Source organism: Tupaia chinensis, unplaced genomic scaffold (assembly GCF_000334495.1).
Source record: "Tupaia chinensis unplaced genomic scaffold, TupChi_1.0 Scaffold000430_1, whole genome shotgun sequence".
Classification (NCBI taxonomy): Eukaryota; Metazoa; Chordata; class Mammalia; order Scandentia; family Tupaiidae; genus Tupaia; species Tupaia belangeri.
This window is the reverse complement of record NW_006159935.1, coordinates 2,123,241-2,139,526: the sequence shown is the minus strand read 5'-3', so window position 1 is coordinate 2,139,526 and position 16,286 is coordinate 2,123,241. Positions and strand designations below refer to the sequence as shown.

Below are 16,286 nucleotides of genomic sequence, written 5' to 3'. Positions count from 1 at the left end.
ACAAGGAAACTCACAACTCCTCTACATATTTTTATCTCTAACTCCTCCAATTCTTGACAACCTAGATTTTTTTCCATCAATTGATCTTGCAAGATGTAGAAACAAACATCTTCCTTCTATTCTCATTATTTACGCTAATCCCAGGCCACACCACTTACATGTTATTTTAGAATATTTAAAAATCTTAAGCACATGGATGCTTTTATAGTCTAGTGAGAATTTAAAGAGAAAAGGATTGCAGAAAGGCTAGCAACTTGTTTAACCTGAGAGAATCCATTTTAGAGCTGATAAATTACAAAATGGGAAACACATAGAAAAGAATCATCGTAACATACGATTAAACCTACTCACGAGACATGTCCGTGCAGTCTTTCTGCAGCTTTGTGTACCCAAATGAACAACATCTCTTGCAGGCAATGTTCATGGTGGGAACGGTGCAAAATTGGCACCCTCTGGATCTGTTTCCCAAGGACCAAATGGAAACCCAAACCAGAGACCACAGCTGCAGATGCACATTGTAAAGGAAGCCTGAACCACAGGGTGTTCTCCCGTCACAGTAGCATTCTGTTACAGTCAGGTACTGCTTCCTCACTCATGAGTACATGGGAAAGAGAGGGAGAGACGTGTGGACACTGACCTCGGAGTCACCACTAAGTTAGTTGTTATAAGACAGAAAGCAAAACCTGGGACGACAAATGAAACATCAAGCAAAGACAACCGTGAACTAGAATGCGGTCGGCCTGCATGTAAGGGTAAAAGATGAAGTGTCAGGTGAAGAGTCACGGGGGCCATGGAAAGTGGAATGGCAGCACATGGAAGTGCCGCAGGCAGGAGTATTTTATTTAATCTTCTGCAAACTCTTATAATATGAAAGTTATAAATATAGGCATTTTTAAGGTGGTAAATATATTTAATATAAATATAATACAATCCCTTTATCACATCTTTTGCAACTTGGAAGAGCCAATCAATGAATCTTAGCCAGCTTCAGAACCTAGTTCTCTCTTTTTCTTTTTTTAAAAAAAAATTGTTATAGGGTGGGGCCAGCAGGTGGCCTTTTAGTTAAAGGTTTTGGATTCCCACGTGGCCGACTGTGGTTTGAGTTCTGGATCTTGCGACTTGTTTTCTCACTTTCCCTTTCTCTTTTTCTCTCTTTGGCCAAATTAAAAGAAAATAATAATAATAATAACAAATGGAATTAATTAAATAAATAAATGTTTTAAAAACTCGTTATAGGGCACGTGTGGCTTGTTGAGAGAGAGAGAGAGAGAGAGAGAGAGAGAGAGAGAGAGAGAGAATCTCTTTCCAGGGTGAATGTCCACCTACAATCCCTTCTCTTCCATTCCCCTCTTGTTTTTTTTTGGGCATGAATGCACATATGACAGGTGTGTTTTTCAAGCAGTGGTGTTTGATGCAGTCGGTCTTGTGGGATCCACCTGCCTTACCAACCATGTCAGCTGGGTGGCCCTCTTTTTCTTTTTTCTTTTTTATTTCAATCTCTTCCTCTCTCCCTCCCTATCTTCTTTTCCCTCCTTCCTTCCTTCCATCTTTTTTTTTTTTTTCCTTTCTGTCATGGTCCAGACCATAATTTATTACTGAAAGATTAAGAGTAGCCCAATCTTTTTCCCCTAATTTTCTTTTAGCTTCAAATTTTTCTTTCTTGGGGCCAATAGGTGATATGGTGGTTAAAGCACAGACTCTCATATTGCTGATTGTGGTTCAAGTTCCAGACTTGGCACCTTGAAAATCACCCTGAGTGCATGCAAAACATGCCCCAAACCCTGAGAAGAGAGTGGAGCAGAAACTATTGTGGCCTGGCCATCCTTCCCAATGGGTGACTTTTTACTTTTCCTTTCTGTCTCACTCTGGCGAGTGTGCATGCTCTATAGCAAAACCCTAAAACAAAAAAAAAATTTTTTTCTTTCTTATTAGACATAGCTGTTTCTGTCATCTTCTTGTTCCTCATCCTCATTTTCCTCCCCCTCTTCTTTAGAATAGAAACTTCTAACAAGATGTCTGACCAATCTGGGTCCTTTTTTCTATTTTCTTACCCAGATAAGCAGATGATTGATGACCTTAATAACCTTAGTCATTTACGTATTTTAGATAATATATGGCCATGGTTAATTATTTTCTGACATTTACCTGCTTTAATCTTCATTTTTTTCTTACTTTTTCTTTTTTCTGTACAAATAAGGGTAAATGTTTACTTTGCAAGGGTACTAATTACTTCAGATGATAGTCACAGAGAAGAGGCAGGACTAAAGGTGTAAGGGAATAAAGGCCAGTGTGACGATGCACGTACAGTCCTGTGTAAAAGCTGAGTTGTATCAATACTGTGAAGTACACTTGCTAGGCATTATTGTCCATAAATCATATCGTACATGAAGAGAGCAAGGCTGTCCAACATCGTTAATGAAGTAGTAACTGAGTCTAGAATTTATGATTCGAGAGATGCTATTTCTACAGCCCAGTACTATGCCAACCTGTCCAGGAAGTTCTCCAGATTGTAGAGACAGTATATACTTCATCACTTTTGGGGAAATAGGATTTGGTAGCCAGCATCTTTTGGTTTGGGCCTCATGTGAAAACCTTAGTGCAGTAAAATTCTGTTTGTCCTCCCTCTTACAGGCCTTTGTGATACTGTAGCCAAATATTACACCAGCATGTGTAACCTTATCATTTACTACATTTATGTTAGATAATACAATTAAAAATTGATATTTTTCTCTTAAACATTAATCTTTAAAGAAATTTTGAGAAGAAATCCTGATGTTCTTCACTACTTTTTCTAGAACCAAATTTCAATCTATTGCCTTTTATTTCTACATCAAATATCTCCCTAATCATTCTCAAAGTGCAATTTTGCTGTAGATTAATTCTTTAATTTTTATTAATATGAAAATGTTTTAATTTCACACTCAGTTTTGAAGAGTATTTTTGCTAAAAATAGAATTCTGCTTGACATTTTTCTTATTACTTTAAAGTTGTTCCATTGTAATTTTGCATCCATGTTTCATAATAAAAGTCAGCTATTTTTTTTTTATCATTATTCTCTTGTACATAATGTCCTTTGGCTATTTTTAATATTTTCTCTTCATCTTGGATTTTTAATAATTTGACTATGGCATTCCTAGATGTGGTTATCTTTTAGTTATCCTAGTTTATGCTTTTTATTTTTGTGCCAAATCTAGGAAATTTCTAGATTTTTTTTTTTCTTATTCTCTTTTCTTTCTCTCTGGGACTCAACTACAAGTATGTTTGATTGCTTATTACTGTCCCAAAAGACAGGTCACTGAAGTATTGGTTAATATTTAAATAATCTCTTTTTTCTTCTCTCTGCTCTTCATATTGGGTTATTTCTACTGATTTTTCTTCAAGTTCACAACTTTTTTTTTTTTTTTAAGCAGTCTCCAATCTAATGCTATGGTTAATCAGTAAATTTTATATTTCAGATTAATTTATACTACATCATTTGATTCTTTATCATAGTCTCTATTTATTTGTTAAAATATTCTCATCTTTTCATTTATAATGAAATACTTTACCTTAAGGTCTTTGAACATATTTTTATAGTTATACTGAAATTTTTGGCTGCTGGTTCACTTTTAAGTTCTGTTTATATGGACTGCTTATTTAGTATCAGCCTTATTTTCCTACTTCTCTGCACATTTAATAATTTCTAATATACTAGACATTTTGGATGAAATTTTGTAGGGAATCTGGATTATCACATCTTCCTTAAAATCATGACACTTTTATTTTTTAATTTTTATTTTATTTCTTTGTTTTACCTGGCAGAGAATTAGATGGGAGATACACTTGTTCTTATCAAGATTTGCTTAGTTATTGTTAGGAGAGGGCTATTTTGGCTTTGAGCTTAATTCTATGGTATGGTTCTTTCTTTTGGTTATGGTCCATTAATATGAAAATGTTTTAATTTCACACTCAGTTTTGAAGAGTATTTTTGCTAAAAATAGAATTCTGCTTGACATTTTTCTTATTACTTTAAAGTTGTTCCATTGTAATTTTGCATCCATAGTTTCATAATAAAAGTCAGCTATTTTTTTTTATCATTATTCTCTTGTACATAATGTCCTTTGGCTATTTTTAATATTTTCTCTTCATCTTGGATTTTTAATAATTTGACTATGGCATTCCTAGATGTGGTTATCTTTTAGTTATCCTAGTTTATGCTTTTTATTTTTGTGCCAAATCTAGGAAATTTCTAGATTTTTTTTTCTTATTCTCTTTTCTTTCTCTCTGGGACTCAACTACAAGTATGTTTGATTGCTTATTACTGTCCCAAAAGACAGGTCACTGAAGTATTGGTTAATATTTAAATAATCTCTTTTTTCTTCTCTCTGCTCTTCATATTGGGTTATTTCTACTGATTTTTCTTCAAGTTCACAACTTTTTTTTTTTTTTTTAAGCAGTCTCCAATCTAATGTTATGGTGGTTAGTCAGTAAATTTTATATTTCAGATTAATTTATACTACATCATTTGATTCTTTATCATAGTCTCTATTTATTTGTTAAAATATTCTCATCTTTTCATTTATAATGAAATACTTTACCTTAAGGTCTTTGAACATATTTTTATAGTTATACTGAAATTTTTGGCTGCTGGTTCACTTTTAAGTTCTGTTTATATGGACTGCTTATTTAGTATCAGCCTTATTTTCCTACTTCTCTGCACGTTTAATAATTTCTAATATACTAGACATTTTGGATGAAATTTTGTAGGGAATCTGGATTATCACATCTTCCTTAAAATCATGACACTTTTATTTTTTAATTTTTATTTTATTTCTTTGTTTTACCTGGCAGAGAATTAGATGGGAGATACACTTGTTCTTATCAATATTTGTTTAGTTATTGTTAGGAGAGGGCTATTTTGGCTTTGAGCTTAATTCTATGGTATGGTTCTTTCTTTTGGTTATGGTCCATCTTATAGTGTGGCCTTTCTGCAGCTTCAACTGAAGGCCCAAGGTGCTCAGTGAGGTATGTTTTCCCTGTTACTCCAACATCTCCAAGCATTGCAGATAAGCTGCTATTTCTATTTAGCATTTGGCTCAGTAGCTCTGGTACATAGAGTCTCACTCCATGCAGGCATGAATCAGACTTAAGCTAAGAACCTGCAGTAACTTCTCATGCAAACTCTTCCTCAACCCTCTCATATAGCTACCTCCTTGGCCACCTGCCCTGCAAATTATCACTTCATTAACCACCTGGTGTTCTAATCTTTACCTCCAAAGTTCATCAAGATCGCATTTCAACTTGGTCTCATATCCTTGAATTAGAGCAGGAAAATAAACTGGCAAAAAGCTGAGAAGATTGTGGAGCTACCATGTGCATTTCCCTTTTCTAAATGGTTACAGTATTGCTCTGGATATTGCCCAGAATTGGTGATATGGGGTCCAGTTGCCTTAATCACTACACCCCCTGGCTGACCCTATTGTATAGTTTTATAATTGTGTATAGCAGGTCCAGTACCATTAACTCTGTTATGGCTGGGGTAAGAAAATCCATGGGTTTATATTTAATTTCACAAAACCTTGTGAGATAGTACTTGTGAAGTAGGTAATATTACTATGACTTAGTTTTATAGAGAATTAACTTCAGGCTAACTAGTAAGAGGGGGAGTCAGAATTTGAACTTAATCAGTCAGATTCTAGACTCTGCACCCTGACTCAATCTACTAAGCTGCTCTTACAACAGGAAATTATGTTTATTTCACAACAATTATTATACTATTTACCTCATATATTTACTAATTTTTTTCCATATAGTTTATTACTTCTGTATAAGTACCACATATTTTCCACTTATAACTGTCTCTCCATTGCCTTACACAGACTATTGGTGGTCATTCATTAAATACTTATTGAATGAATGAATATAGACCCAAACCATTGGAAAACAATTTTAAAAATAGCATTTTTTTAAAAAAACTTTTTTGGTACTTCAGACTTCATCTTGTCTGCCACCTTGTGGCAATAAAATTCTGCAACAAAAATAAATCTGAAAGTAGAGAGTTTACAAAAAAGTGTTATTCAAAATTAGAATCTTTACAATTATGTTTATCAAAATATAATTACATGATAGTAAAAGGGTTATAGTAGGATTTCTACTTTTAAAAAAAGAATCGTTAATTTAATTTTATTTATTATTAATATTTTTTAATTTGACCAGAGAGAGACAGAAAAATAGTGAGGGAAAGTGAGAAAGAAGCCACCACGTTCGGGACTCTAACTGTGGTCAGCCATGTGGGAGTCCAAAGGCTTTAACAACTATGCCACCTGCTGGCTTCAGGATTTCTACTTTTGATAAGACATTAGTAATTAGGACTCACCCTTAGGAATGCTCAAAGCACCTAATGAGAAACAGTGGGTCTAGTCTGATGACATGAGCACAGAACCGGTAGATTTCATTGAAGAGTCTAGGCATCATTTTTAGTTGAAGTAAAAAATGATGCCCATATTTACCACTTTGGATATATTATCAAAATAAAGGAAAAGGTTTTTTTAATAATAATTGCCACTAGAACTTTTGTCTCACTTAATATTACTGCTTAAATGGAAATACTTAGCTGATGAATTTCAAAACGTCTTTGTTGATTTTAAGACTGCAAAGTTATGGTTCTTGTAGTCTTCTACATGACAAAACAATATGCATTTATATCAGAAGCAAAACTATGTGATGGTTTTCAGCTAATTTTTATGTTAACAAGTCTCCTAAAGATATGCAGTAGATGTCACATTTACATAAAATTAAGGAAAAGATGTTTCAGCAAATGCAAATAAATGCAAAAAGGAATATTTTAATTTGATCCATGATTAGTATCAACTATCACAATGTGGTAATAATACAAGAGTGGAATTCTGCATTCACAGTGTAACTAATGGTTGTAAGTTATTTATAGACTAAACATTCTGACTAGTTAATTTATTTTGTGAAATGTATTTATTGATTATAGCTCAGATTCTGTTTTTAAATCTGGGATCTTTAAAAATGTTTTAGGGCCAGCAGGTGGCATTATGGTGAAGGTGCTGGACTCCCATAGGATAACTTTGTCAATTGAGCTCTGTACCAGAGGCTTGAAAATCAAGCCGGGTGCACGTGTGAGCATGCCAAAGCTCCCAGGAGGAGAATAAAGGAGAAGGGATTGTGTCGTGGCCATCCCCTGGGATGGGGGAAGTTATTTCCCATGTTCCCTCTCTCTGTCTTTCTCAGGCACACACACACACACACACACACACACACACACACACACACTTCAATACTAAAATCGCATGCACTTACTTTGGTCATTCTGTGCTATGATAAGCCCAGCAAAGTGATTTCTTTCACTTGGTGCATTATTATGTATGAATTGCTAGTTAATCTCTATTGATTTGCATTTCTTACTTAATGTTTAATGTAGAAACAGAAGCAAAAATTACTTTACAGTAGGAAAAAAGTATACAAAAAGTTCACATAATCGGGAAGGTCATGTTACTATTCACTCTTGTGTCTTTCCCCCTTTGGAATTTTTAAAGTCTTGAAAGAGCACTCTTAGTTTTAATGCAGAATTTTCTGATTTTACCTAATGAAACTATGGAAGCTGATGCTTGCATATTCAGAAACTGTAGCATCTTGTTGTTCTTATATTTGCTAAGGGTGGAATTTTTGATCCTTTATTCTCATTACTTACTTCCAATAAAACAATTGAATTTTGACATACTATTCAGAACTCTTATTATTATAGACTTGAAAATTTATAAAACTGTTCTGATTTCTAGGAGATATTTTCCTTAAAACATAGGGCATGCTGCTGCCCCTCAACCCCCTTTTAAAGAATTATTTTATTCAACTTTATTTATTTATTCATTTATTTATTTGTTTAAATTTTACCAGAGAAAGATATTGGGGGAAAGGGAGGAGAAAGAAAGAGGGAAAGTGAGAGAGCAAGCTGCTAGGTCTGGGCTCAAACTGGGCTGGCCATGTGGGAGTCCCGTGCCCTTAACCACCATGCCACCTGGTGGCCCCCACTGCTGGCCTGTTTTATGTGCGGTGAAAGTCATGGAGAAGATGACATGGAACTAACTTTCAGTGCATCTCAACTTATTGTTGTTGATGCATGCCTATGTATTTCGATGTAGTCCCAAAGCTAAATATATTTCCCATTGTGCTCACAAGTCACCCAAGTAGCCCAGAATTCTCAAATATTTTGGGAATACTTTTAGTTTTCTTCTTTCAAATGGAAATGGAACAAAATTCTTCGACAAACCCTGTGTCCTGATACGAAGATTGGAAACTCTGCATGAAATGTCTTCAGATAATAGAGAGTAGAATATTCTTTTGGTGTCAGAGGGAATCTACCTTTAGGCTCTGTAGGTTATGCAAGCAGAATTTCTTTCAAACAGGCTATCATGTGAATTTCAAAGTAGTTTTACTGTCCATAGGTCCTTAAAGTCAAGTTTAAGTTCACTATTAGGGCTGTGAAAATTCTTGTGTAGAATGCTTACGTCTTAGCACATGAGGATTTGTAAACTACTGTGCTGACAGACCTTCCACTGATTATTGACAAAGCAGGAATTATGTGTTCATGTTGATCTTAGTTTTGTGATTTGTGGCCAAAGAAAGTACAGGGTGTGAGGAGAAAATGGACAACAGACATTCTAAGAATAGCTGCAAGTCATGCGGGAGGTGGAGGGACAGAGGTATCATATTTTCAAGGAAAAAGTTGAAGGGCATTACAGAATCACTTGATCTTTGCTTCACATTAAAACCGTTTATTACCCAGGATAGTAGGAAATATGACAAAGAAGACAGACAAACGGAGGCACCTTTATAGAAGGAAAAATGGGCCGAGGTAATCTTGGGGATTCTAGGAAGTCATGTGGTAATATGAGATGAGGTCTGAAGGAAGACAGAACCATGAAAAAGAACTCCTTAAAGACACAGATTAAGGGGAATAGCAGGTGGCATGGTGGTTAAGGTGCTGGACACTCCCACATGGCTCACCACGGTTTGAGTTCTGGACCTGGTGGCTTGCTTTGCTTTCTCACTTTCCTTCTCTCTCTCTCTCTCTCTGTATGTCTGGTCAAATTAAAATAAATAAAAATTAAATTAAACAAATTAAAAAGACATAGATTAAAAATATTTCACACCTTTGAAAAGTGGCCCAAAGGATGCTGGATCACCTATGCCATCACCAGATAAGCCACCAATATCAAACCTTGGCTCATGGTTCTACCGTTCTGTTCTCCATCTCATCTGCACTTTGGTAGTTCTCACCTGTTAATGTTAATTGTCCCCCTGTTTTTCCTGCAGCGCTTTGCTTCTCCAGTTACTTGCTTTTTAATCTTGCCCTGCATCAGGAATAGTTGCTTATGCATCTATTTCATTCATTAAGGTTTTTTTTTTGAGAGAGATTTTTGCTATAGGGTATGTGCACTCACCAGAGACACTGAGAGAGACAGAGAGACAGAAAGTGAGGAATCACCCCCCTGGGGATATGTTTACACCACAGTTCCTTCTCCTTCATTCTCCTCTTGGGATTTTGGGCATGCCTGTCATGAATTTTAAGTGGCCAGGTCCAGGACTCGAACTGCTGTTGACTATGTAAGAGTACAGTGACATAACCAATGTGCCATCTGCTGGTCCTTCTTTCATTAGGTTTTGAGATGTCTTTCGTTATTGTCTAGCTGCACAAAACCCCAGTCTAAATCAATTTTTTTGGGGGAGGTTTGTTTTATCTTTAAATGGAAATAAAATCATGGCTGATGAGACAAGCTCAGAGAACACCCTTACTTGCATGGATAGAACTTACTTGCAGCTATTAAAATTTCCTTTACCTGTGTGCATGATTCAGTGCAAGGTCGGGTTTCCTCATCCGTAGGTAGCAGGTCACAAGCTTTGTCTCAATGAAACTTGCCACACTTGCTATGTCTTCAGCAGATGCTTCGAAGGGTTTTCCTATAGCTGCCCCTTTGCTGCAAAGCTTAAAAAACACACAATACTTTAAATTTCCCAATCATCTTGCCATATATCTTTTAAATAAGCAAAACACTTAAATGTACACACACTTTTTCCAAATTCTAAGAAAAATATTGATATTTTGATTGTAAATTAAATAAATTGTTCTTTTTTTACTGCTATTTGACTATCATATAAAATAAGTGACGCACTTTACTGTAAAATGTTTCCTGTAAAATATTTTCAAAGAGTGATGGATTTTAAAGGTGTGTCATTTGCTAGGAATGTCTGTTTTAGAAATAAAGCACACAATAAGCAAAGATATTAACAGAAACCAGGCATAAATCACGTTAAATACCAGTGCTTTTATGAAAACCCAGTTGAGCAATGATCTAGCATACCATCAAGTGTGATTTAATACAATAAGAGGTATCGGAAGTAAACTCCTAGGAGCCATTACCATGATCGGTGATTAATTTGAGTCTGAATCATATTCTCTAGGATGTTATTGAAAGAAAAGAAGTGAAAATTTATTAGAATTTATTGGCAGAGGCCACGGTATCTGAAAAACATGGCAAGAATGTGGAATTCTTAATAAAAATTCCAGGAAGTCAAGGGTTTCTGGGCATCACAGATAAACTGCAGAGGAAAAAAAGAAAATGAATTTTTTTTGGAGAACCCCAAACGTTAAGAAGTGTCAATATTCCAACGAGGGTTGATCAACACGTGTTTCTCCTCTGAGTTTTCTGCTGTTACTCAGACATGAGGCTGATTAGGAGGAGAAAAGCCCGTCTCCCGCCGAGTGACCATGTTCAGGGCATCTGCCGCTTGCTTTCTATACCTCATCTGTATGTCCGGGAGAACCTTTACTGGCGATAGGAATATTTGGCCTTAATATCCATTTATATTTGTATCTCTTAATATACAGCTTATTGGATTTTAAATCCTTCATTTAGATATTAAATGATGCAGTTAAAGACTTTATTCTTTTTTATAGGTTAAGTATTGAGTCTACCTTACCCCTTCCATTAATTCTATTGTCGATAAGTAAATTTTTAAATAAGTGCAGTTTGGTTACTTGAAAGGGGTCATATTCTGTTCCAAAGGTACTTTCTGTCTTAATTTTATTCCAAAAACATAATCTAAAAGATAATCTAAAATCTAGATGTTTAATATCCCTCGTTTGAAGCACTGGTGGTTACCCAATGCTATTATATTTTGCTTGCATATCCTTTCAATTTCTGAGGAGTCATATAATGTTCAAAATCCTTTGATAGCTTGATGGGTAAAAAATGTTACTGAATTCATTTAGTCAAAAAATATTGATTGAGCATCTACTATATTTGTCAGAAAAAAAATTGCTGCCTTCACATTTTACTTTGAATTAGGCCTTTTTTACTTATATGTAAATTCCTATTTTCAATTCCTTGCCTATTTCCATTGATAATGAATAATTTCTCTATTTATTATAATAGCTTCTCAGATGTGTAAGCTATTATTTCTTTTCTGGTGACAATTATATATATACGGTCAAAGGTAGAAGGTTTACTCTCATATGAACCTTCAGAAAAATGTCAACATTTATTCATGTTTTTATAAAGACCTCTTAGAATGCATATTATAAAATAGTTCTCTAATATAATGAATCATTTCTCTATTTATTAGAATAGCTTCTCAGATGTGTGTAAGCTATTATTTCTTTTCTGGTAACAATTATATATATACGGTCAAAGGTAGAAGGTTTACTCTCATATGAACCTTCAGAAAAATGTCAACATTTATTCATGTTTTTATAAAGACCTCTTAGAATGCATATTATAAAATAGTTCTCTAATTATTTTGGAAAAAATAGAGCAAAGGCTATTTATTACTAATACAATGGAAATTGGTCAATGCCATGTTCGAATACGGCAAAAAAGATCACCCCGGAAAATGGATAATGAAAGAGATGAGGCATTTAACACACATTCAGTGATTCTTCCTGAGAGTCTGACCTCAGAAATGTCAATGTGATTGCAAACAGACCTTAAAATACAATTTTACAAAGCATTACAGTGAACATGGCAGCTTGAGCTAGCAACTCTTCCCTCTCACTAATCTGATTCCGCAGGACTCAGAAATAGCTAAACAGACTATTTTTCAGAAAAAAGCATTTTGTATAGCCTAACTATAAAGCAGAAATCTATGGAAAACAAAATTAGTAAACGCTATATAGTTTTATGATATATATTAATTTCTTATATATTAACATGCTAGATCTTCTCGATTCATTTGTGCATTTTACCTAAAATCAGCATTGTCTCACAAGTATTAAATAACCAAAACTCCTCTTCACATAAAGTCTTTAGCAATCAGGAAACAACCCATACGTTGTAACTGTTCTTTGCCCCCTCCTGTCTGTTCCGTGTTTGATATGATGGTGTGGACAAGTCTCCTTTCCTGGCACAGTTTTCTTTTTCTTTTTTTTTTTTTTAAGTTTATTTATTTCCAGAAAGAGACACACACACACACTCACACACACACAGAGGCATATTTGACAGTCTTCGTGCTATGATCCTGCCACACCAGGTCATGGAGTACCAGTGTGTTCAGGCAGACCCAGGTCGCGAACCTGGTGCCTCCTTAGGGCCTACGATACCCCACAGCAGCGCTCCTACTGCACTGCTGCACTTGGGTCTCAGACACACTTTTTGTGGGATTCGTGTGTAAACCCTGCAGGCAGCAGCTTCATCAGGACAGTCCGGTCCTCCGTGGCAGGAAGACGCTAACCTTCAGACTTCATATCAAAGGCTTTGTCTATGAACCCGGAGAGAAAGAGCAAATACCTGATCTTCTAACTTCAGTGACAGTCTGCAGTTCTATGAGATTCAAAGCCAGAAAAGGAATACAAATAATCAATCTTAACACACTAATGAGACCGCTTCCTGACATCAAACTATCAGGCCACAGTGGAAGACAAGAATAATTTTTCAATTTACATTAAAATGAGAAAACAGGTAGCCTGCTGCGTGGGGTTTATGCATATTTGTAGTAATCTTGCTTTATCAATCAAGGCTTGTAAGATTCACGAGTTTGCCGATTTTATCAAAGATTGTTTTATTTGTCCTCTTCGAAAACAGTACATTTTAAAAGTAGACATTGCAATAAGGTAAACTGTGGTAAAATGTATGGAAGATAGAATTATAGATACATGTAGACAAAATGTGGGTATCAGGGACATGAAAAACATTCCTGATATTTTACCGAATTTCAGAATTTTCATGCAGACATCTGCACAGACTGAGAAGTTAACTCTTCAAAAGACGAAGGAGTGTAATAACAAACACCACCGCTCTGCAACCTAGCAATTGCATTCCTGACTTGTCCCAGAGAAACGAAGACTTCTGTTTGCACAGAAATTTGCACACAGACATTTATAAACAATTGGATTCACAAACAGCCTCAAACTGGAAGTCATCTCGATGTCTGTCTGTGGGTGAATGCTTAAGCACACTATGGTATACGGCTCAGCTCCAGGAAGGTCAACCCTGGGAGATATTCAATGACTCGAATGAATCCCCAGGGAAATGTTGATCAAAAAGAGTCAGCACTAAAAGGTTAAATAGTGTATGTTTTCAAGACAAAATTATAAGAGTGGAGAACTGCTTAGTGATTGTCAGGGGTCAAGGATGGGCTGGGTGTTGTGGCTACGGAAGGTCACCAGGAAGGAATCTGTTATAGTATAGATCTTGATTTGATGGACAAAGATACAGATTTACGTATGACTCATAAAATTACACAGAAATCATTCACCCACACCCGCACATACAGCAGTGCAAGTGAACCTGGACTGCGTTGATGTTAGTAATCTTGTTGTGAGGTTGCACTACAGTTTTGGAAGATATTGCCACTGGGAGAAACTGATTACTCCGTACAAGATCTCTCTCCATTACAACTGCCTGCGAAGCTACAATAATCTCAAAGTAAACTTTAACTACAATTCATGTCCACATTTTGGTGTCTTTCATTTTTAGTCCTTGATCTTTTTGTTTTCTAAGAACAATTGTAATCACATATTTTTCAAATGTAATTTTATTTTTTATTATTCATTTTTCTAATTAGGTCATGGGAAAGTCATGATGTATTTTTCTATGCAAAAATGTGTCATGACTTTCCTGACAACCCAATAATTTTGCTGTAGGAGATGTGCACTCACCAGAGAGAGACACAGAGAGAGTGCAAAAGCAAGCCACCAGGTCTGGGACTGGAACCATGGTAAGCCATGGGAGAATCCAGTGTCCAAACCACCACACCACCTGCTGGCCCCCAATTGTAATCATATTTAACTGGGGTTTTAGATGGGAAGGTAAGTCATTTACAAGGCAGAGCGATTTTCATAAGGTTTTCTTTTTGTGTCAAATTACAGATGGATTCCTATAATAATGGGTGACGGCTCCTACCTGGGCTTGCTCTGAAGTTCCATTCACAAACCGCTATGAGAGTTGGGAAAATGTACATCAGCTTGCATTCTCAGGAGTGTGATCTTTGAGCACATTTGCCATGAGATGAGGATTGTATTTAGTGTCAAATCGTAGATTGATTCCTATAATAACAGGGTAACGACTCCTATCTGAGTGCCTGTAAGAAGTGTAGAAAAATATGCCAGACGTTTCTGACTCTTCAGTGGTAATAACAAGTGAAAATGTTAAATAGTCATTGCTCTGACACAGCCAAGGCCATGAGTGCGACATGCCCATTACTTCATTCGGAAATCACTACCGGAAACACAACTTCCCTGGCCAGTTTATAGACGAGGAAACTGAAGTTCACAGAGTGTAAGTAATCCACTCGCGGCAGAGTTAATACGTGGGATTTCCTCCAATGTCTGGACCTAGACTCTGTCTTTTTGATTATGGCACCAGTGCTAAATTACGCCATTCCAGAGGCCACTCATGATGAAATGAATGCAGAAAAAGTAGCACTTTTCGCAATGCAACAACAAGTACAGATGTTGAATCACACAATAAAACATCCAGTTTCATGTTTTTCGGTCTTATTTTCACTTCACTTTTTCTAGTAATTTGCTTTTACTAAATATAATAAGTATTAGTCCCAACAGCAGATTAGAGAAGAACACAACCAAACAGAGCTTGTTTTTACCATAGATACAGAAAAGAACTCCACTAAATTGTTAGGGGTTTAGAGAAGTCAGAAATTATAAAGAAAATAAATCACAGTTCTATTATTAAAAAATGTCCACTGTTGGGGCTGGCAGGTGGTGTGGTGGTTGAGGGTGTTGGACTCCCACCATGGCGGACGACAGTTCGAGTCTGGACCTGGCAGCTTGCTTTCTTGCTTTCTCTCTCTCTCTCTCTCTCACTCTGTTCCTCTCTAGTCAAAGTAAAATAAATAAATAATTAAATAAAGTCAAATAAAATAATTCTTTAAGAAAGGTCCACTGTTGGATATCACTCTGAATTCATCTCCATATCTCTACATAATATGGATATCTATATGCACATGTTTATCGCTCTACTCATCTACCCATTCTCAAAAATTTATTTTTATCCATACTATTATGGAACCTGTGTTTTCCTCTATGTCACAGACATGTCCATGTTAGTAAATACTTATTCATTGTTTGATGTGTGTTGTTAGGCATCCCACCATGCAAACATCAGAGTGTATTTGGTATAACCCCCACGGTGTAGCTCCCACACACCGAGGCGATGTGGAACAGCCCATTCTAATCTTACGGGGCCACTGCTGCCCATGCCGTTGGCCATGGACCAAAATGTTGTTATGAGGCGCATGACGATAGATAGATACATATCATTATTGCAAATGACTGCGTGTTATGAGGCGCATGACGATAGATACATATCATTATTGCAAATGACTGCCTAATTTTGCTACATTCCTGTGATATGCTTTCGCTAGTGAGAGATTTTCCAGTGGCACTGGAAGTTCTCAGTGGCATAAAGGTGCACACTCGAGCGTTGTATACCGTCTTCGCCCACACAGCCCGTCACTTCTGCACTGCTCTGCTAAATCTGTTCCCACAGATCGGAGTTTCCGAGTGGAGACTCTGCAGTCCTACCCAGTTTCCACGTTGCCATGTCCTCTCCCACTCCAGGTGTTAGCCAATGCGTTAACTACGTATTCTTTGCAAATCAAATGTCATTTCACTTTGATTTGATGAGTAGCTCACTGTTTCATGTTTATTGGGGAAATAACAGGAACCCTTGTTTATCATACATGAATTTTATTCATTTTTTAAAATAGGCTGTTTTAATTTTTATGGGCTTATTTTCATTTTGTAAATATATAATTAGATTTTTTTT

General features: G+C 36.0%; 1 protein-coding gene across 8 annotated transcripts in view; it reads right to left on the bottom strand.

Annotated features, from left to right (window-relative positions):
- Positions 1-16,286, bottom strand: part of SPATA16 (spermatogenesis associated 16) — a 246,382-nt gene that overhangs the window by 152,443 nt on the left and 77,653 nt on the right. For all 8 annotated transcript variants that reach the window (XM_006155040.2, XM_006155045.2, XM_006155046.2 and 5 more), the window contains exon 3: positions 9,843-9,988. In XM_006155040.2, the coding sequence (XP_006155102.1) occupies positions 9,843-9,988 (146 nt within the window). The remainder of the gene's footprint in view (positions 1-9,842; positions 9,989-16,286) is intronic.